This window comes from Quercus suber, unplaced genomic scaffold (assembly GCF_002906115.3).
Source record: "Quercus suber isolate HL8 unplaced genomic scaffold, Cork oak 2.0 scaffold_8, whole genome shotgun sequence".
NCBI lineage: Eukaryota > Viridiplantae > Streptophyta > Magnoliopsida > Fagales > Fagaceae > Quercus > Quercus suber.
The window spans coordinates 2129987-2153427 of record NW_027069474.1 but is presented as its reverse complement, the minus strand read 5'-3'; the positions used below and the strand labels follow the sequence as shown (position 1 = coordinate 2153427).

Here is a 23441-nt window from a genome sequence, read left to right as displayed (position 1 = left end):
ATAATTTGTTTCTTAGAGCATCAACTGTTGCCAAAAAAAAAAAATCACAACCAAACTTACTTTTACTACTTTAATATAGTATTTGAATGTCTCGTACAGTAGTGTTTTGGTATTTGGTGTTCTAAATACTAAATATTTAGTATTTAAAACACCGAATACTAGTACTCTAATACTGAGTTGGCTGAGATTTTTTATTTTTTAATTTAAAATTTTGTTTTTATTAAGTTTTTGAATTGGGTAATTGCCAAGTAGGCTAGGTTAATTAAAAGAAAGGGGATCTAAGTTTTTGGAAGAGTGAGGCTAGAAATAAAAAATTATAAATATTAAAAAAAATTCTTTGGGTTAGTGGGGCCCAATTTTTTTTCTTGAATTATAATATTAGTTGATGCTAATGTATGGGAACTATACTACTAGAATTGGTGAAACTAAGTGGGTTCCAGTAAGCTTAAGTGATAAAGTTTCTAATTGTTGAATAAGAGATATGGGATTCAATCCCCACCTACACCAAAAATCGATTGATGTCTTAGTGTGATGCTAAATAACTATCATCAGAAGCAGACGCCATAAATTGAAATTCTCTTAAAAACAAAAAAAGCGAACCCAACGTCACGGAGAAATAAGCATAATAGTATTATTATTATAAATGAGTGACAGCGTAGTTTATGAAATTATTACACAATGGCTCTACAAATCACTATTAATAAATTCGATTTATTATGAAAGCAATTAAATACTATAGCATATATTCACCAACAAAACAAAAACTATAGCATATAAAAGAAACTGTTCGGATCTTGGTGGTAGGCACACATGCAGGGCTGGAGGACTTTCTTGAACTCAACGTCCCTAGTTGTCCATTCTCTGCAAAGCCTCCTCACTTTTTCCAATTAAAGCTTCAATTAGAACAGATTTCATAGAAGGCCTTGAAAGTTGAAACTTCTTGTTTATTTGTGCAGTGTGTTGGATGAACATTAACATTGCATAAGGTGAATAAGGTAAAAAATTATACTCATCCATTTAATGTTATGTTTCTGTCTCACTCTCAATCAAAGTAAATCAAAAATTAAAAATAGCTTCTTGTGTGTGTATGTAAAAAACTAAAAACATTGCCTTGCCAAACTTGCCTTCCTTATTCCGACCTCAACTTTCAACTCTTTAACTTTTTTTTGATGATTACTTCTTTTTTGCTGAGTTGAGTTTTTTTTTTTTTTCTTTTTTTTCTTTTTTTTTTTTCTTTTTTTAATGATGACTTTCAACTCGTAACTTGCTGCCTTTACTTTCAGCACGGCTCCTTGCATTTGGTAACTGATCTAGTTCACAATGGATCCCTTTGCTTTTCTATGTATTGCCAGGAACAACTCTTTTCACAACTTGTTAAGTTGGAAATTTATTGTTTGACACGTGTAAGTGGGTCTAATATTGACACAATTTTTACCATTTATCAATCATAATTGATCATCGTGCCGGTAATTGCAAATTTTATTTTGGCTTATTGTAGCTTATACTACGAAGATAAATATAAATGCTCCCTTTCCGCACCCACCTAAAGCACTTAGTGATGATGGGTTATGATGACACCCTATCCTTATTTGTATGAGTGATGATGAGTCGATGACACCTCTATCCTCATTTTTCTAATCAAGACTCAAGAGTGAACACTCAAGAGCAGCAAATAAACTGGTCGTCCATCTACAATAAGATTTCTTTTGGGCAGTAATGAGAGACTAGATATTAGCAACTAGCACCACTCCCTTACGCAAAATTATTAAATACTCTGAGAGAATCTCTTACAGCTTTTGCACTCATACACGCCGTTAGTGAGCCCATGGTCATGCTGACTTAAACTAGCGGCCAAAACACACGAAAACAAACCGACGTCTAAAACTCCTATCAGAATTTCTCTCATCATTATCAAGAATAGTCAAAAGATTCAAAGCAAAGCCGCGTAATCTTTCTAATACTAATAGTATATACTACTTTTCATATCGTGGGTTTTGACCATTGGAGAGTAGCTATTACTGTCAAGATTCCATTTCTTGTGGCTCTGACTACAGAGTCTGTTGTGTGTATAAGAGGCATCTACTGCTTTTCTTTTTGGGTACATAGGATGAACTGTGAAGTACCAGGTTTGATGCTTTGCCCCTCATCCCAGTATTTTCATTTCCCTTTATTAATGAGTGAGTTTTGTCCTTTGAGTGGAAGGAGGAGATTTGAATTAGTAAATACTAATCTTTGGTTTCATGAATTGTAGTACATATCATTCATTCAAGAAAAAACCAAATGTATAATTTCTGTGTCTAGTTTGTGATTTTCTTACAGCAGTTTCCAATCCCATCTACAGTTTATCTCATTGCTTTTATGTACTGTAAATATATATTAGACTGTGTGTAGCCTAAGATCCATCTTGACAAATGATTGGGGCTTCTTGATAATTCCCAAAGGAAGCAGAGAATATTCTGAACTAAATTCTAAAAACTTCTAAACATTCTTTCCTTTACTTCTGTCCTGCTGTTCATCTGTGCATATGACTATGAATCAGGATGATAATGGCTTTTCACTGGGCCAATTGCCTGCAATTAATTTGCAAAACTACTGAGAATAGGCTCCATTTGAATTGGATTTTTTTTAGGACAAGTTTGCAGAGAAACCTTCAAACTCCCCTAATATCTTTTTTCTTTTTTTATTGGATGTGGATTTTAAAAAATCCACCACTAGATTGCATTTTCTTATTAATATCCTTCACCTTTGTAGTCTTAAATTTCAAGAAGGTCAACGAATCAATAGCTATGTCATCAATCAAATGTTTATATTTCAAGTTTTGTAGTCTTAAATTATACATAAAAAATACATTTATGGATCGAATAATAATTAGCATCCAATTTGAATGAAATTTGAAATGCATGTTGATAATATAAAGAACATACAATCCAACAATTATATTTTCAAAATATATAGATGTGTTAATTTTTTGGCGGGTGTTTGAAGGGTTTCTCTCCAAATTAGTTTGGAGAGAAACTTTGTCCTTCATTTTATAGTTCAGATTAGATATATTACAAAACTAAAGGTATATCAAGTGCCACATCATTTAAAGTTTTAAATGACATGACAGTGTATACACGGTTAGATCTAAATACTAAAATCTGAACCATGAAATTGACACTGGAGGGGATTTGTTCCAATTTTGTAACAAGGCTGGTATGCCATAATAATTATTCTAATTAATGCACTTTGTTTTTCTTATTTAGTGTACTATTAGCTCAGCCTCAAGTTCTGAGTTGATTGGTTTTTGAGTAAATCCCCTAAAAAGAGTGAGCAAACACAAGAAGTTTCTGAAAAACCATGGGAGAAGATGATGATAAGTACACGAAAGATGGGACCGTAGATCACCAAGGAAATCCAGCTGATAAAAGCAAAACTGGAACCTGGAAGGCCTGTCCCTTTATTCTTGGTATATATTTTGCAATTCATCTTCTTATACTACTAGTAAATCTAGTTATGCTTTGGATAAGATGCTCATCTTTCATCAACAGGAAATGAATGTTGCGAAAGATTGGCATACTATGGGATGAGCACCAACCTGGTGCTTTACTTTAAGAATCGACTACATCAGCACAGTGCTACTGCTTCTAACAATGTCTCGAATTGGAGTGGAACATGCTACATCACCCCATTGATCGGTGCATTCATTGCTGATTCCTACCTAGGAAGATATTGGACTATTGCCATTTTCTCCATCATCTATGTTATTGTAAGTTTGGTTCACTTGAAACTTAAGCTTTTGCAGCCTATATGTGTATTTAAGAGTCATCATGTTGAAGTGCATAATGAGTTCAACACTCCATTCATGAGGTATCTGAAATTAGGAATGATTTCTGCTTTCAGTGTTACTTGATAGACAAGTTTGAAATTACACTTCATCAGGAAACATGTCCTATTTCAAAGATAAATAAATATTTTCTTCCCCTATTTCAGTTCCAACTTCCAATATCCCTTCTTTCAAATAGATTCATTTTATGTTTCAATTTAATTTTACAAATCAATAGATTTATATATGCCTCATTTAAAATTTTAATTGATGACGCTGCATGTACACTGTTTCATTTAAAATTGAGAGGATTCTATTCCTCTTTTATCTGCTATACCCAGGCTTACAATCATATATAATTCAGATTCTCAAAAAAATTGACCCAAGTTTTCAGAGCATTTTGTCTTTGAGTCGTGCTCTTGCTCATTAAATGATGCAATCATTTTCAATTTTACCTAGGGGATGACACTTTTGACACTGTCAGCATCAGTCCCTGGCCTAAAGCCAACGTGTTCTGGAAAAGAAGATTGCCATGCAACAGTTGCACAAACTGCAGTGTGTTTTCTAGCACTTTACCTGATTGCACTTGGCACTGGTGGGATTAAACCTTGTGTCTCATCATATGGAGCTGATCAATTTGATGATTCCGATGAGGATGAGAAGAAACACAAATCATCTTTCTTCAATTGGTTCTATTTTTCAGTCAATGTTGGTGCTCTCATTGCTTCTTCCTTGTTGGTCTGGATACAAGACAATGTAGGTTGGGGATGGGGCTTTGGCATCCCAGCAGTGACCATGGCAATTGCTGTAGTGAGCTTCTTTTCAGGTACAAGGTTGTATAGGAACCAGAAACCTGGGGGTAGCGCTCTGACACGCATGTGTCAGGTGGTGGTAGCATCCATTAGAAAATACCGGGTTGAAGTACCTGCTGACAAGTCTGTTGTTCTGTATGAGACTGCTGATGCAGAATCTGCTATCAGAGGAAGCCGCAAGCTTGAGCACACAAAAGATTTCAAGTAAGTTTCTAAAGTAAAAAGCTTAGCTTACCAATGAGAGTCAATATGCAAGAAGTTCGAAATCAGATTTCCTCACCTTCATAGCTTTGTCCTGGGGTAAGGACCTCCTATCCAACAGGGTTGGCGTACTTTAGGAGCAAAATCAGCATGCCCCTCTAGTTTGTCCGGATTTTTCTAATCTTAATTCTTTAGCTGAATAAAGTAACATTTCTTAATGAAGAACAGTAAATTTTTATTCTCTCTTCAAAAGCAAACAGAAAGTAAGGAAAAAGAAAAGCATAGGAATCCCCCAGTTCAATGTTTAGAATGTAATCAGTTAATGCTTCAAAATTGCAACAACCATCCCATTGCTGTAAGAATCAAAATGTAAGGATTTCATGTCCATAATGCAGATCAAACTAGACTACCCCATAATGCTTTTGTGTAAATGTAAGACAGTCTTTTTTCCATTTCATGGGTGGGTCTGTTTTCATTTTTTATAGCATCCCCTATTTCCCTGACTTAAATGAATCCTTACATTATATTGTATTCTTCAGGTTCTTTGACAAGGCAGCTGTGGAGGTACCAACAGATGACATAAAGGCTGCAGCAAACCCATGGAGACTTTGCACAGTTACCCAAGTTGAGGAGCTGAAAGCCATTATACGGTTGCTTCCTATATGGGCCACGGGTATTGTCTTTGCCACTGTCTATGGTCAGATGGGCACCTTATTTGTGTTGCAAGGCAACACCATGGATATTCACGTTGGTCCCTCTAACTTCGAGATCCCACCAGCATCTCTTTCAATATTCGACACACTTAGTGTCCTTTTTTGGGTCCCAGTCTATGATCGAATCATTGTCCCAGTTGCTAGAAAATTCACTGGTCACAAAAATGGCCTAACTCAACTCCGGAGGATGGGCATTGGCCTCATCATATCCATCTTTGCCATGGTATCTGCAGCAATTTTGGAACTTGAAAGACTTGAGACTGTTAGAAAACACAACTACTATACACTCGAGCACATTCCTATGTCCATCTTTTGGCAAGTTCCTCAGTATTTCCTCATAGGGTGTGCAGAAGTTTTCACATTCATTGGGCAGTTGGAGTTTTTTTATGAGCAAGCACCTGATGCCACAAGGAGCTTGTGCTCTGCTCTCTCACTAACCACTGTGGCACTAGGGAACTACTTGAGCACTCTACTTGTAACCATTGTTACCAAAGTGAGTACTAGGCATGGGAAGCCTGGATGGATACCTGACAATTTAAATTATGGTCGTGTCGATTACTTCTTTTGGCTCTTGGCCGTGCTGAGTGTGCTGAATTTGGGAGTTTATCTCGTCATTGCAAAATGGTACACATATAAAAAGCCATTGGGGACTCTCCAATGATGGGTTACTCTGGTGGTTGAATTGAAGCGGTGATATTGTATATATCGTCAGCTTCATTTTATTATGCATGCAACACTATTGGAGGTCACCTTCAAACATCTCACTCTTTGTATTGTTTTCATTAGATAATATGTAAAATTGAATCAAATAGGGTGGACAAAAGAAAGTGAACTACAATTTAAATTAATCCAATGTATCTCCCTTCATTTATCAATGTACCAGAAGAACTATTTCTTAACACTTACTGTTGCATCAATGATTTTCATTTTTCCTCTGAAGCCTCTAACCAGCAGTCGTTTCCTTGATGACCTGCACTTTAAATTACTTTCAACTAGTAGCTCTTTTCTTGCTAAGTCCTTTCAATTACTGTAATACGACCATTCAATTACCAATCATAATAAATCATGTTAGTAATTGCGAATGTTATGTTGACTTACTGTTGCATAATAGAAGCTCGCACCTAAATTTTGTCATGTAAGTATATAGGAACTGCCAGTAATTATCTTATGCAACGAATATGAATGATCTCTTTCCACAACCACGAAAGGCCCTTAGGGATGATGAGTTATGATGACACACCTTATCCTTATTTATGATTTGTGATGACTAATGATGACACGCCCTATCTTTATTTTTCTAGTCAAGACTCAAGAGTGAACACTCAACACTCGAGCAGCAATTAGATATATCTTCTGGGGCAGTATTGAGAGGCTAACATTAGTAAGCAGCCCCATTCTCTAACGGCTTTTGCACGTTTAAACACCATTAGTGTATGGTCTTGCTGACTTAAACGAGCCAAGACACCAAACCAAACCGTCTAAAAGTCCTACCAAAATTTCTCGTATCATTATCACATAATAGTCAAAAGACTCAAAGCAAAGCAACACAACGTGGTCTTTTTATACTAATAGTATATACTATTTTTCATATCATGGGTTTAAACCATTAAGAGAGTACAGTCCTAATTCCATATCTTGTGGCTTTGACTATAGTGTTTGTGGTGTGTATACGAGACATCTACGGCAAAGTCTACCAAATAAGCAAATCTACCCATTCCTGAGAGATGATTGAAGGTACTAAGAAGGTATTAAGAAGATGAGGAAAAAATAGAAGGGCCGAGGAGAAAAAGACTTAGTATAAAGAAAAGTAGAAGAGAAGTAAATGAAAATGTTCAAAGAGACTTACGCAAAGAAAGAAATTGTCCTCGGACTGGCTTCTGATATTTATGAGGGCACAAGTGAAGTCAATGAGTGCGCAAGTGAAGTGAATGATTGCGCAGGTGAAGTGAATGAGTGCAAAAGTGGAGTGAATGAAGTGTTCAAGCAATATTTGTATTAACAATATTTGTATTAGAGAGAGGGACAAGCGGGAAAATTCCTGCCCAAGTTCCAATAAAATCCCCAGCTGTTGGATTCGCATCACACTGTAGAATGTGGGGAACATGGAGCTACATAAATTTAATGAAAGCGCGTCCCAGATGCTGAAGCGTCAGGAGCGTGTGTTGGGCAGTTAAAAAGGTACCTGCACAGACAGAGATAATGTATGATAAAAGTAGGGTAATTGTGATGATATCGAAATCCTCCTTTCTTCCTGAGGAGCAAAAGAGGAGAATTTCGAGGGGTTATCGTAGGGGTGATAGGCCCAATAGTATATATCTATGTATATGTTGGGCTAGGGGCCCAATCTGAGAACATCTAGTAGTCCGAGGATAGGTAAACGCTATCATGGAAGTCCGCATTAGCAAATGAGGAAATAGGGGTTGGTCATAAGAGTTAGGAAGGTGGTCTGAGGAGGAATGTCTCCTTGGTTGGGCAAAGCAGAGGTCCGAAGGTGCAGATTACCATCTAGAAGCAACGTTTTGAGAGATTCTATTGACGAGGATATACGTCATGAAAGCACAGGACAAAGGAATACTATGAAATATCTAAAAGAAAGCTGCTACTACCGCATTGAATGCTCTGTAGCTAACTCTCTGATCGCATTATTGAGGAAGTGATACTTGAACAGTAATTTTCAGCCTTACAGCCACTCTCAAAGACTTCAAGAAGGTGCTGATGGGACAAGGATTGACACTAGTAATCTAATCTACACATGGATGGTGGAGATGAAAGAAGGAAGATAGTATAAAATAGAAATAAGGCTCTGAGGAAAGGGGATCGAAGAATTAAGAGAAAAATACTGTAGCAAAAAGAACTGTTCTCGTAATCAAATTCAAGAGATATATACAATAACTGATCTCCTTGGACTATGTTGAGGACGATTTTCTTTAGATTAAACTAGTTTATCTTTACTTCATTGTCATCTAGATCCATTATAATTGTTACCCAACTCATTAGAGTCTAGTTTTCTAACCCACTCTCTACAAATTCATTTTATTGGGCTTTTTGGGCTTAGATCCTTTTACCTTTTGGGCTTAGGAACCAAATTGTGACCTTAAAATCGGCGCCATCTGTGGGAATTACTTGAGCTTTATTGAGTTCCACGTTCAACGATGGTAGGTTCAGGGCCAAACCAGAAGGAATCTGTTGGTTCCCAAAGTTAGGATCAATTCCTCAACCTAGAGCGAAGAAGGGATCAAGAGTTTAGCGTGCATACCACACACACTGGGGGAAGTCAGTCTCAAGGTGGAAGTCACCTCTCGCATGAAGAGAATACTAGGAGCATGCTACTAGAGATTGACCATTTACGAAGGAGGTTACACTACGAGCGGCGTAAAACAACCCCTCCAAGTTCTGACCCCTCTTCTGGTGATGATAGTGATATTAGCTATCGGCCAAGGTTTAGGACTCCTCCCAATGAGTCCTTTTCGTGTGATCAAGATCGTCATTATAAACAAAGAAGGGAGAGTCTGTCTGGCCAGGGCCTAGGTAATGATGCTATGGGCAAAGCTTTGAATCAAATTTCCAAGTCACATTTTACCCGTAGGATTGAAAGTGAAAAACTTCCTTAGCGATTTTCTCAGCCAACGTTCACCATGTACAACAGCAAAACGGACCTAGTGGAGCATGTTAGCCACTTTAACCAGAGGATGGTCGTTCACTCTAGGAATGAAGTCTTGATGTGTAAAGTGTTCCCATCCAGTTTAGGGCCTGTGGCAATGAGATGGTTCTATGGTATGAGAGAGGGTTCTATTAGCTCCTTCAAGGAGCTTACTAGGACATTTAGGGCTCGGTTTGTGACTTGCAGTAAGGTTCCTCGGCCCTTAGACTCACTGTTATCTATGACCATGCGAGAAGGAGAGACCCTGAAAACATACTCAGACAGATACTAGGAGATGTTCAATAAGATCGATGAGGACTTTGATGATGTGGCCATAAGGACTTTCAAGGTCAGCCTACCTGCTGAGCATGATTTGAGAAAGTCATTAACCAAAAAGCCTATAAGGAGTGTGTGTCGGCTCGTGGACCGTATTGACAAGTATAAATGGGTCGAGGAAGACCAGCAGCAAGGGAAAGGGAAGGCTAAGGTCATCCTTCAAGATAGAAGGGATTTCAAGTCAGACAGGTACAACAATAATCAGCCTCGAAGAGATTTTACTGGGCAATCTAGGCCTACTGCTACTCAAGTGGTTGGCACAGTGTTTCGAGAACCAATGCATTAAGTCTTGGAAAGGATTAAAAATGAGTCATACTTTAAATGGCCAAATAAAATAGGAGGAGACCCTATGAAGCGCAACTAAAGCCTTCATGGCCAGTACCACCAAGAGCGAGGACACACCACAGAAGATTGTAGAACTTTGAGGAGTCATCTGAAGCAGCTGGTTTGAGAGGGGAAGTTGAAGCAATTTCTATATCAACCTATTAGGCAAGGGGGTCAAGCAGGATCGGAATCTCAGAGAGATGCTTTTTCGAGGGCCCTTTTAGGCACCATTAATGTCATCTTCACGGTTCTAGGGAGAACTAGGTTCACCCCTCTAGGGTGATGTCTGTAGCTCAGCCACTTGCCCAGGACTCTAAACCTGAGCCGAAGAAGGCTAAAGTGAAGAACCGACCAGTGTTGAGTTTCTCGGATGAAGACAAGGTTAGAACCATACAGTCACATGATGATGCCCTAATGGTCACCCGTAGGATAGGGGGATATGATATGAAAAGGGTGTTAGTGGATCAGGGCAGCGGGGCAGAGATTATGTACCCTGATTTGTACAACAGACTAGGCTTGAAACTTGAGGATTTGAAAACTTGAGGATTTGACGGCTTATGATTCACCTTTGTTAAGCTTTAATGGGAAAGTTGTTGTTCCAAGGGGCCAAATTCGACTACCTATGCAAGGGGGTCAGGCGGGATCGAGATTTCAGAGAGATGCTTTTTCGAGGGCCCCTTTGGGCACCATTAATGTCATCTTCGTGGCTTTAAGGAGAATTGGAGGGTGATGTTTGTAGCACAGCCACCTATCGAGGACTCTAAACCTGAGCTGAAGAAGGCTAGAGTGGAGAACCGACCAGCTTTGAGTTTCTAAGATGAAGACAAGGTTGGAACCATACAGCCACATGATGATGCCCTAGTGGTCACCCTCAAGATAGGGGGATATGATGTGAAGAGGGTATTAGTGGATCAGGGCAGCAAGGTAAAGATTATGTATCCTGATTTGTACAACGGACTAGGCTTGAAACCTAAGGATTTGACGGCTTATGATTCACCTTTGTTAAGCTTCGACGGGAAAGTTGTTGTTCCAAAGGGATAGATTCAACTACCCATGCAAGTAGGATCAAAGGTGGTAAAGGTGGATTTCATTGTAGTAGATGCTTATTCTTCCTACACGGCCATTGTAGCTAGACGTTGGCTTTATGCTCTGGGAGCTAGTTCTTCCACTCTGCATTTGAAAGTGAAATATCCGATTAGGGACCAGATTGAGGAGCTAGTTGGGAGCCAATTTATGGTTAGGTAGTGCTTGGTTGCTATAATAATGCACCAGCCAAGAGTGGAGTCCTCGGCCTCTACTGAGAGTGGCTTATAGCAATCAAGGACTCCGGTGTTATCCACGGACGTGGTGTCAAAAGGAGCAACGTGTACGAAGTTAGAAAAAATTGTTATTGATAATGATTTAGAAAAGTTCTTTTAGATCAGAGCTCAGTTGCCTCCTCGAGAGAAGGAAAAGCTGATAGTGTTTCTCAAGAGGAATATTGACATGTTCACATGGAGTACTTACGAAGCTCCTGGGATGGATTCAAACTTCATCTGCCATCATTTGAATGTTAATCCGTCCGTCATCCCCAAAAAGCAACCACCTCGGTGTTCATCTAAGGACTATTTTGATGCTGTCAAGGATGAGGTGATCAAACTTAAGCAGGCTGGGGCTATTAAAAATGTATTTTACCATGAATGGCTAGCTAATACTGTAGTGGTAAAAAAGAAGAGTGGAAAGTGGCAAGTATGTGTGGACTTCACAGATTTGAACAAGGCTTGTCCAAAAGACCTTTTTCTCCATGCCTCGGATAGACCAGCTAGTGAATGCAACTGTAGGCCATCCTTTGTTGAGCTTTTTGGATGTCTTCCAAGGATACCACCAAATACCACTGGTTCTGGGTGATCATGAGAAGATAGATTTTATCACTCCTACTGGAAATTACCACTACAAGGTGATGCCCTTTGGATTGATGAATGCAAGGGCTACCTATTAAAGGATGATGATTAGGATGTTCGAGCTGCAATTAGGCAAAAATATTGAGGTTTATATAGATGATATGGTGGTGAAGAGTAAGATGGTGACCAAGCATGTAGGAGACCTCCAGAGCATTTTTAAAATACTAAGGAAACACAAATTGCGCCTCAATGCATCCAAATGCTCCTTTAGCATGGGATTAAGAAAATTTCTAGGCTATATGGTCACTCATCATAGAATTGAGGTCAACCCTGATCAAGTTAAGGCAATTAACAGTTTACAGCTACCTTAGAACCCTAAAGCAGTACAAAATTAACAGGAATGACTGCTGCCTTGAACCGATTTATCTCTCGGTCAACGGACAGGTGCAGACCTTTCTTCCAGTTGTTGAATAAGTGGAAGGGATTTGAGTAGACTGAAGAGTGTGTCTTGGCCTTCCAACAGCTTAAGAAGTACCTTTCTTGACAACCTGTTATGTCCAGACCTAAGGTGGATGAGGTTTTGTTTACCTACATTGTTGTGTCTTCCCATACCGTGAGTTTGGTACTGATACGGGTTGACAGTAGTGTGCAGAGGCTAGTTTACTATGTGAGCAAGTTATTGTATGAAGCAGAGGTTTGTTATTTACCACTAGAGAAGGTCATTTTGACTGTAATACATGCTATATGTAAACTTCTTCACTACTTCCAATCCCACACAGTTGTTGTTTTAACCCAACTTTTGCTTCAATCACTACTTTGGAATGCTGATTACATATGAAGGATTGCCAAGTGGGGATGATCCTAGGGACTTTTAATATCAAGTATATGCCTTGCACTTCTATTAAGGGCCAGGTCCTTGTAGATTTAATGATCGAGTTTGCTAAGTCCCCATTGGAAGAGGAGTCAGGAAAGCAAAGCATGGATGGAACATCAATTGGCATGGTCTTCTTGTAAGAACCTTTATCCTAGAGGGTATATATGGATGGTTCAGCAAATCAAAGAGGATCTAGAGTGGGGCTAGTTGTAATTTCTCCTGATAAGATCATTATTAAAAAATCCTTAAGGTTAGGTTTCTCGGCCACGAACAATGAGACTGAATATAAGGCTCTATTGGTAGGGATGACAATGGTTCAGAAAATGGGAGGAAAAACAGTGGAGATATTCTCAGATTCAAGGTTGGTTGTAGGCTAGGTTAAGGGAGAGTTGGAGGTCAGGGATGTGAGAGTGCAAGAATATTTAAATCAGGTTAGGCACTTATAATCAGGGTTTGAGTCTTTCAACTTACTGCAAATCTCTAGAAGCAAAAACACATATATTGACTCTCTGACCACTCTTGCAACCTCCTTGACGTAGAGCTTACATCGGGTTATCCTTGTTGAAGATTTGTGCAAACCTACTGAGATGAAGAAAGAGATAGTCCATATTCATCAAATTAGGATAGGACCTAGCTGGATGGACTCTATCGTGTTATTCCTTAAGGAGGATATCTTGCCCGAGGGGAAATTTAAGGCTAACAAAATGTGAAGAAAGGCTCTTCAATTTTGGCTGTCTGAAGACCAAAAGTTGAACAAGCACTCTTTTTTCGGACCATATTTACTATGCATACACCATAAGGCATCAGAGCTGCTTCCGGAGGAGTTACATGAAGGGATCTGTGGAAGCCACACAAGGGGCAAATCCTTGTCTCACAGTACTTTTACTCATGGATATTGGTGGCCGAACATGTAGAATGAAGCACAAGAGTATGTGAAAAAGTGTGACCAATGCCAAAGATTCACCCCAAACATTCATCAACCAGGAGATGTCCTTAATCCTTTGTCCAGCCCTTGGCCTTTTACTTAGTAGGACTTAGATATTGTAAGATCATTCCCTAAGGCAGCAAGGAATAAGAGATGGCTGCTGGTCGGCATGGATTACTTCACCAAGTAGGTTAAAGCTGAACCATTGGTAAACATCAAGGACATGGATGCCAAGAGATTTGTTTGGAAAAATATTGTCACCCGGTTTGGGATCCCTCATACCCTCATCTCGGACAATGGCCTTCAGTTTGACAGCAAGGCCTTTAGGAGGTACTGTTGTGACCTAGGCATTACGAATAGGTATTCTACCCTGGCTTATCCACAGAAGAATGGACAGGCTGAGGCTATCAATAAGGTGATAGTGAATAAACTCAAGAAGAGGTTGGATGATGCAAAAGAAAAATGGGTGGAATAGTTGTCACACATTCTTTGGACATATCAGACTACACCTTGTAAGTCAACAAGGGAGACCCCATTTTCAATGACTTATAGAGCCAAAGTCGTGATTCCTCTGGAAACCGAATTCCCAACACTAATGACGAGTTCTTTCACTCTGACCAACAACGATGGGCTACTAGAGAAGAGTCTAGATTTAATTGATGAACGAAGAGAAAATGTCATGGTTCAATTGGCATATTATCAACACAAGCTCAAGTAAAGGTATGACGCCAACATGAGATTAAGGTCATTAGTGCCTAGAGACCTAGTATTAAGAAAGGTTTTGGGTACTGCGAAGAACCCAGCATAGGGAAAGTTGGGACTTAACTGGGAAAGGTCATATCATATCACCTCAGTGGCTGGTATAGGTGTATATTATCTAGAAGATCTGGATGAAAATGTTGTACCATGCCCCTGAAATGTAAATAACCTATGAAGGTATTATTAATAATAGAAGTCTTTTCTGCCCTATTTTCGTTTATTACATTATGCGTTACCCTCCTATTATTTGCTTAAGTATTAAATAGAACCATAGTCATGCTTGACTCCTCGAACCACATACTTTGAGTAAATTAATACTTCCTATTATTTGTCTAAGTGTTAAACAGAATCTTGGTCATTCCTGGCTCCTCGGACCACATACCTTGGGTAAATTAATGCTTCGTATCATTTTTCTAAGTATTATACAGAATCTTTGTCATGTCTGGCTCCTTGGACCACATACTTTGGGTAAATTAATACTTCTTATTATTTTTCTAAGTGTTAAACAGAACCTTAGTCATACCTGCCTCCTCGAACCACATGTCTTGGATAAATTAATACTTTTATAATTTTTCTAAGTATTAAACAGAACCTTAGTCATGGCTGACTCCTCGGACCACATACTTTGGGTAAATTAATATTTTCTATTATTTTTCTAAGTGTTAAACAGGACCTTAGGTATGCCTAGCTCCTCAGACCACATACTTTGGGTAAATTGATACTTCATGTTATTTTTCTAAGTGTTAAACAGAATCTTGTTCATGCCTGATTCCACAGACCACATACCTTGGGGAAATTAATACTTCTTATTATCTATTTAAATATCAAATAGAACCTTGGTCATACCTAGCTCCTCGGACCACATACCTTAGTTAAATTGATATTTTCAATCACTCTTTCTAAGTGTTAAACAGAACCTTAGTTATGGCTGACTCCTCGGATCACATACTTTGGATAAATTAATACTTTCTATTATTCGTTCAAGTATCAAATAGAACCAGTTGTGCTGAATGGCAGAGACCTTCATGGTAGTAACTTGAGCAAATGGACATTCATGAGCATCACTTGTAAGTATATCAAGTATATCTATTATTTGTTTGAGAATTGATTGTCCCTCCAATCCTTTAGACTTACTGATAAGTGGGGGATTAAGTGGAGTCAAACATGTATGGATACTCTACCATGGTGTATGTTTTTGAGGTTAAGGTTATACTTTGTTGAGATTGTGGACTTAGAAGGTTTAACCTATCCCATTGCTAATCATGTGAGCTGTGATAACTATGCTACCACTTATGTAGATAACTAAATAGAGCTATATCTCATTGTCACGTTGGTTAAGTATTAAATGAAACAAAAACTATGTTAGGATCCATATAAATATCACAAGTATGAAAGAAAAGCTTATAATTGTCATTAAACTAAACTTCAGGGAAAAAAAAAAAAAAAAAGGGCAATTAGATTACAAAAGGGTAAACTGATTACAAATCTTGGAAACATAAACAAAAGTTAAAAAAAAAAATGACAAGACAACTCATGGTTTCATTTTTATTACAAGCTTGTCTTTTTTAGTCTTATCGGGTTGGGTGGAGGCTGCCGTGGAAGATGCTGGACCTTTACCCTTGAGGTCCTCCTTGGTATGTATAAGGAGCGTTGCCAAAACAATCTCCATGTTATGGGAGGCCTCTTTTTCCTTGGAGGGGTCCTTAAGGGCAACTAGAGGCTGGATGGCATCATAGGCCACTTCCTTGGTCACCTCTGCTGGCTTCTTAGCAACCTTAGGCTACTCTGCCTCCTTGGATGGGCTTTTGACTGAAGGAAGAGTTTTCGCTAGGCTCTCCTTGCCAGCATCTATCTCCTTGGATGCATTGTCAGCCTTAGAGCTCGAGGAGTCTGAAGCGCGAATGACAAGAGGGTAGTACACACTTTCTACTCTTCTACGGGAAGAGGAGGCCTCAACCCTAGCTTGGCTGAGGGCCTCGTTCCACACTTGGAGGCAGTAGTACCTACACTCCTCCGAGACCTCAGCTCTAAGGGCTTCCTCAGTCTCTACCACTCTCACTTCATATCCATCTTGCTCCGCTTGATCCTTGGTCTTCTCAACCTCCTCCAATTTCTTTGATAAAGCCTTTATTTGATCTCTGGTAGTGGCAAGCTTAGCCTCAACTTGGTGGAGTCGCTTGCACTGGGCTTCAGCTTGTTTCTCTGCCCCATCCAAGGCTACCTTAACACTTCTCTTATCCCTTTCAGCTTCAATCAGCTTAGTGGTCAGCTCTTAGGACTTTTTATCTACCACCCTAAAGGCCTCCACGATAGCTATGTGCTTGGCTTCTTTGCCCTTTATCATCCTATGAGAGCTGTTTACTATTTCCTTGGCCCTGTGTGTGGATTAGACAGCCTTACAAAAAAAAAAGGAAAAAAGAAATACGCAGGTTAGAGCAAACAAGAATAAGTATGAGTATAAAAAAGAAAGGAAGGGAAAGAGAAAGCAATTAGGGAACTAACCAGGGTAAGGTCCCTCTTCAAGCTGAGGAACACCTCGTGCTTCCTCATCGACCTTAGGTCAGCCATGTCCCCTAGTAGTAACAGAGCCTACTCCACAGCATCGGCTACGTATCCTACCCTCCATTGCTAAAAATCACTGATCAAGGCATCGACAGGCAAAGGAGCTCCATCCAATGTTATGGTAGGAGTCCAAGCAAGGATCCCTACTTGGGAATCACCTCTCTTATCCACCAGGGTCTGTGTTACCCTGGCCTGCTTAGCTCCCTTTTGGGGCTCGGCCTCCTTGGATAAGGGGCCCTTCCCTCCTTCCACCACTTTGTGACTTTTTTGATCCCTCTTCCTTTTTTTGATCAGCAAGGTCAAGTCGGAAAGGTTAAGTGGGCGGAAGGGGAGGAAGCTTGGCATAAGAAGTCTTCTCTAGCGCCTTGCCCCTAACTTGAGACTCCATAACCTCCAGAAGACCAGTCCTAAGCTTGCGTTGTATCCCTATAGCTTCTAGAATGGAGGGGTCTCCTTGCGTCTGGCTTAGTTGGGCTGAAGTCAAGTGACTTAAGTTATCGACGAGAACCTCTAAGGATTCGAGTCGATTGAAGACCTCGAAATCATCCTCGGAATCAAGCAATTCAACCACTTCTTCTTCTTTTTCTTCTTCTTTGGTGGCAGGCTGTGAAGGGGTCGCTTTGTCCTCGACTTTATGCTAAAAGATTTGTTCTACTTTTAGCACACCTTGAGGTCCCGAACCTGGGTTGAGAAAGCCAGGTACAGCTACGTTGATTAGTTGTAAGCGAGAGTCCTTCACCTTTATCATGCACTTTGGTGCCTCGAAGCTAGACAAAAACGGGGTGTATCCGAGGATCAAATGAGTCGCTCGTAGCTGATAGTCACTATTAATGAACACCTCAGCTTTAAGTATCTTGTCTAGGCTTGGCTGGTTGATAAGACTGAAGTTCAGAACGGCTGCATGCTTATCTGTAAAACCATTAAAAAAAATAAAAAATAAAAAAATAAAAAAAAAAAACCTTGTCAAAAAGGGGAATGGCACAAATCAAAGGAAATCTCAAATACAAACATAAACGAAGGAAAATAGGTACAAAATGTGTCAAAGTGAAAAAATGATAACTTTGAAGTAATAAACCTAGACCTAAAACCCCATTTGGCGACCCTTTTCTCGTCGGGCAAAGGAGGCCATCGTGCCACTCCCCTGAAACAATTAGAAAACCTTTGTTCATGTCTTTGTTTGAGTTAGGGAGGCATGAAAGGAGCCTAACCTCGGGGTACCTAGTTTTTAGGTAGTATTCCTGCCCTTTTAGGTGATGAAGGTTATAGACCCAATTGACATTGTGGTGGGTAAAGTTTAGGCTCATTTTCTCATTTAAGGCGTCTACACTACCTAAAATCCTAAACATGTTTAGGGCACATTGGGTAGAGGCTGATCTATGAACCCTAAGGTAATCCCTAATAACTGTGCCCATGGGGATTCTCATCCCTCCCTCTATAAAGATAATCATCGAGATTACTACTTCTCCCTCTTGCCTATCAGTGTGCTAGTCCTCTTCCTTATAATATCTAATGGAGACTCCTGGTAGGATCCCATATTGAGCTTTAAAGCTCTCTATACTCTCTGCGAAGTCAACCAAATAAGCAAATCTACCCATTCCTAAGAGAGGATTGAAGTTACGAAGAAGGTACTAAAAAGATAAGGAGAAAATAGAAGGGCCGAGGAGAAAAAGACTTAGTGTAAAGAAAAGTAGAAGAGAAGTAAATGAGAATGTTCAAAGAGACTTACGCAAAGAAAGAAACAGCCCTTGGATTGGCTTTTGATATTTATGAGGGCATAAGTGAAGTGAATGAGTGCGCAAGTGAAGTGAATGAGTGCAAAAGTGGAGTGAATAAAGTGTTCAAGCAATATTTGTATCAGAGAGAGGGACAAGCGGGAAAATTCCCGCTCGAGTTCCAATAAAATCCCCAGCCATTGGATTCGCATCACACTGTAGAACGTGGAGAACATGGAGCCACATAAATTTAATGAAGACACGTCTCGGATGCCGAAACTTCAAGAGCGTGTGTTGGGCAGTTAAAAAGGTACCTACGTAGACAGAGATGATGTATGATAAGAGCGGGGTAATTGTGATGATATCGAAATCCTCCTTTCTTCCCAAGGAGTAAAAGATGAGAATTTTGAGGGGCTATTGTAAGGGTGATAGGTCCAGTAGTATATATCTGTGTATATGTTGGGCCAGGGGCACAATTTGAGGACATCTAGTAGCCCGAGGACGGGTAAACGCTATCATGGGAGTTCGCGTTAGCAAATGAGGAAATGGGGGTTGGTCAAAAGAGTTTAGGAAGGTGGTCCGAGGAGAAATACGTCCTCAACTGAGCAATGCAGAGGTCCTAATGTGCAAATTACCATCAAGAAGCAACGTTCCGGGAGATTCTATTGACGAGGATATACGTCATGAAAGCACAGGACAAAGGAAAATTATGAAATATCTAAGAGAAAGCTGCTACTACCGCATTGAATGCTCTATAACTAACTTTCTGGCCACATTAATGAAGAAGTGATACCTAAACAGTAATTTTCAGCCTTACAGCTACTCTCAAAAACTTTAGGAAGGTGTTGATGGGACAAGAATCAACACCAGCAATCTAATCTGCACGTGAAGGGTGGAGATAAAAGAAGGAAGATAGTATAAAATAGAAAGAAGACCCTGAGGAAAGGAGATCAGAGAATTAAGAGAAAAATACTGTAGCAACAAGAACTGTGCTTGTAATCAAATTCGAGAGATATACACAAGAACTAATTTCCTCAGATTGTGCCGATGACGATTTTCTTTAGATAAAACTAGTCTATCTTTACTTTATTGTCATCTAGATCCATTATAATTGTTACTCAAATCATTACAGCCTAGTTTTCTAACCCATTCGCTACAAATTCATTGTATTGGGCTCTTTAGGTCTAGATCCTTTTACCTTTTGGGTTTAGGAACCAACTTATGACCTTACAATTAGTATTATTCTAGTTTGTAGCATAAATCATGAATGAAACTAATTTTCCGATTTAAATCCAATTTATACGTAAGTGACCAAAAGTGTCATCATCATGCAATGACACACAAAGAATTTAGTTAGCATTATTTTCTCAACAAAAAAAATAATAAATTAGTTAGCATTATTGGTTCCTAGTTCCTACGATGTCAATTGCGCGCAACAATCAAATGGGTGAGAGTTGGTGGGCTGGAACAAAAATATCCAAATGATTTTGGAATTTCAAGACACTAATGGCATCAAGTTTGTTGATTCGTTTAGTAACTCTGAGTAATCCTTTAGAAATGTGTTCTTGCCTTTTTGGAGGCCTGAGTTGAGTTGTGCTAAAAATGTCAAAAGAAAGCCCTTTATATTTTTGGCAATAAGTAAACTAGTTCGAATTACAAATATCTGCATTACAAAAAATATCATTATCACTAGGCTATCACTTGAATCTTGGGACAACGCTATCTTGGTACTAAAATTTACAAAATAGTGGAACTTTTTCTGATCCAAATTTAATAGACCCTGTTAATGAAAATGTCATTCTATATTTGATAAACATATCATATAAGTTGTGGTTTCGATTTTGAGAGCTTTAAACGACCGCTTTGATTATCATTTTCATAAAATTGTTTTCTAAAAGATTAGAATAATACATTTACATCTTTCCAACATCATTATATGGCCCAACCCAATACGTACTACAATGTTACCTCTTTCCAACAGAATTATAGGGCCCATCCCAAGGAGTCTAAGACATAAGTACAATATTACATCTTTCCAAAAACAGCATTATATGGCCCATCCCAAAAAACATACTCGCCGCAGGCTCACAACACCCATTATTAGCTTCTTCACTTTTCTTCCTTTCGAAAATAATTTGATAAAGATATTTACTTTGGCCAAAAGTTTCCAAAGGCAAAATGGAGAAAAAAAAAAGTTTAAAGATTCAGCTGAAAAGTCAGTTCGAGGTATTGCAATTTATATGCAGCAATGAACTTGAGGAACTACAATGGGATACGGATCAAGTGTTTTTTTTTTTTTTTTTTTTTTTTAATTTAATTATAAATTTAGTGCTATTAATGTCATTTCAGAGCATTTTGTCTTTGAGTCGTGCTCTTGCTCATTAAATGATGCAATCATTTTCAATTTTACCTAGGGGATGACACTTTGACACTGTCAGCATCAGTCCCTGGCCTAAAGCCAACGTGTTCTGGAAAAGAAGATTGCCATGCAACAGTTGCACAAACTGCAGTGTGTTTTCTAGCACTTTACCTGATTGCACTTGGCACTGGTGGGATTAAACCTTGTGTCTCATCATATGGAGCTGATCAATTTGATGATTCCGATGAGGATGAGAAGAAACACAAATCATCTTTCTTCAATTGGTTCTATTTTTCAGTCAATGTTGGTGCTCTCATTGCTTCTTCCTTGTTGGTCTGGATACAAGACAATGTAGGTTGGGGATGGGGCTTTGGCATCCCAGCAGTGACCATGGCAATTGCTGTAGTGAGCTTCTTTTCAGGTACAAGGTTGTATAGGAACCAGAAACCTGGGGGTAGCGCTCTGACACGCATGTGTCAGGTGGTGGTAGCATCCATTAGAAAATACCGGGTTGAAGTACCTGCTGACAAGTCTGTTGTTCTGTATGAGACTGCTGATGCAGAATCTGCTATCAGAGGAAGCCGCAAGCTTGAGCACACAAAAGATTTCAAGTAAGTTTCTAAAGTAAAAAGCTTAGCTTACCAATGAGAGTCAATATGCAAGAAGTTCGAAATCAGATTTCCTCACCTTCATAGCTTTGTCCTGGGGTAAGGACCTCCTATCCAACAGGGTTGGCGTACTTTAGGAGCAAAATCAGCATGCCCCTCTAGTTTGTCCGGATTTTTCTAATCTTAATTCTTTAGCTGAATAAAGTAACATTTCTTAATGAAGAACAGTAAATTTTATTCTCTCTTCAAAAGCAAACAGAAAGTAAGGAAAAAGAAAAGCATAGGAATCCCCCAGTTCAATGTTTAGAATGTAATCAGTTAATGCTTCAAAATTGCAACAACCATCCCATTGCTGTAAGAATCAAAATGTAAGGATTTCATGTCCATAATGCAGATCAAACTAGACTACCCCATAATGCTTTTGTGTAAATGTAAGACAGTCTTTTTTCCATTTCATGGGTGGGTCTGTTTTCATTTTTTATAGCATCCCCTATTTCCCTGACTTAAATGAATCCTTACATTATATTGTATTCTTCAGGTTCTTTGACAAGGCAGCTGTGGAGGTACCAACAGATGACATAAAGGCTGCAGCAAACCCATGGAGACTTTGCACAGTTACCCAAGTTGAGGAGCTGAAAGCCATTATACGGTTGCTTCCTATATGGGCCACGGGTATTGTCTTTGCCACTGTCTATGGTCAGATGGGCACCTTATTTGTGTTGCAAGGCAACACCATGGATATTCACGTTGGTCCCTCTAACTTCGAGATCCCACCAGCATCTCTTTCAATATTCGACACACTTAGTGTCCTTTTTGGGTCCCAGTCTATGATCGAATCATTGTCCCAGTTGCTAGAAAATTCACTGGTCACAAAAATGGCCTAACTCAACTCCAGAGGATGGGCATTGGCCTCATCATATCCATCTTAGCCATGGTATCTGCTGCAATTTTGGAACTTGAAAGACTCAAGACTGTTAGAAAGCACAACTACTATACACTTGAGCACATTCCTATGTCCATCTTTTGGCAAGTTCCTCAGTATTTCCTCATAGGGTGTGCAGAAGTTTTCACATTCATTGGGCAGTTGGAGTTTTTTTATGAGCAAGCACCTGATGCCACAAGGAGCTTGTGCTCTGCTCTCTCACTAACCACTGTGGCACTAGGGAACTACTTGAGCACTCTACTTGTAACCATTGTTACCAAAGTGAGTACTAGGCATGGAAAGCTTGGATGGATACCGGACAATTTAAATTATGGTCGTGTCGATTACTTCTTTTGGCTCTTGGCCATGCTGAGTGTGCTGAATTTGGGAGTTTTTCTCGTCATTGCAAAATGGTACACATATAAAAAGCCATGGGGACTCTCCGATGATGGCTTACTCTGGTGGTTGAATTGAAGCGCTCGTATTGTATATATGGTCTGCTTCATTTTCTTATGCATGCTACACTATTGGAGGTCACCTTCAAACATCTCACTCTTTGTATTGTTTTCATTAGATAATATGTAAAATTGAATCAAACAGGGTGAACAAAAGGTAGTGAACTACAATTTAAATTAATCCAATGTATCTCCCTTCATTTATCAATGTACCAGAAGAACTGTTTCTTAACACTTACTGTTGCATCAATGATTTTCATTTTTCCTCTTTCCTTGATGACCTGTACTTTAAATTACTTTCAACTAGTTGCTCTTTTCTTGCTAAGTCCTAGCTACAAGTAGCTCAATTAACAGAATATGACCATTCAATTACCAATCATAATAAATCATGTTAGTAATTGCGAATGTTATGTTGACTTATTGTTGCATAATAGAAGCTTGCAACTAAATTTTGTTATATAAGTATATAGGGACTACCAATGATTATCTTATGCAACGAATATGAATGATCTCTTTCCACAACCGTGAAAGGCCCTTAGTGATGATGAGTTATG

At 39.1% G+C, this 23441-nt stretch overlaps 1 protein-coding gene and 1 pseudogene across 4 annotated transcripts; both read left to right on the top strand.

Moving 5' to 3' along the window:
• The first annotated feature begins 817 nt into the window (after positions 1 to 817).
• On the top strand, positions 818 to 6470 carry LOC111993848 (protein NRT1/ PTR FAMILY 8.2). 4 transcript variants are annotated; one of them, XM_065775674.1, is made up of 5 exons: positions 818 to 995; positions 3246 to 3448; positions 3531 to 3748; positions 4265 to 4821; positions 5358 to 6470. In XM_065775674.1, exons 2-5 carry the CDS (start codon positions 3340 to 3342, stop codon positions 6190 to 6192), a joined length of 1719 nt encoding a protein of 572 aa, XP_065631746.1. In that variant the 5' UTR covers positions 818 to 995; positions 3246 to 3339; the 3' UTR covers positions 6193 to 6470. The 4 variants fall into 4 exon arrangements, with proteins under 4 accessions (XP_065631746.1, XP_065631738.1, XP_065631741.1 ...); XM_065775666.1 differs by lacking the exon at positions 818 to 995 and adding an exon at positions 1756 to 2126; XM_065775669.1 differs by lacking the exon at positions 818 to 995 and adding an exon at positions 2120 to 2177.
• A 14483-nt stretch (positions 6471 to 20953) lies between these two features.
• LOC136061117 (protein NRT1/ PTR FAMILY 8.2-like) lies at positions 20954 to 23159 on the top strand (annotated as a pseudogene).
• The last annotated feature ends 282 nt before the right edge of the window (positions 23160 to 23441 follow it).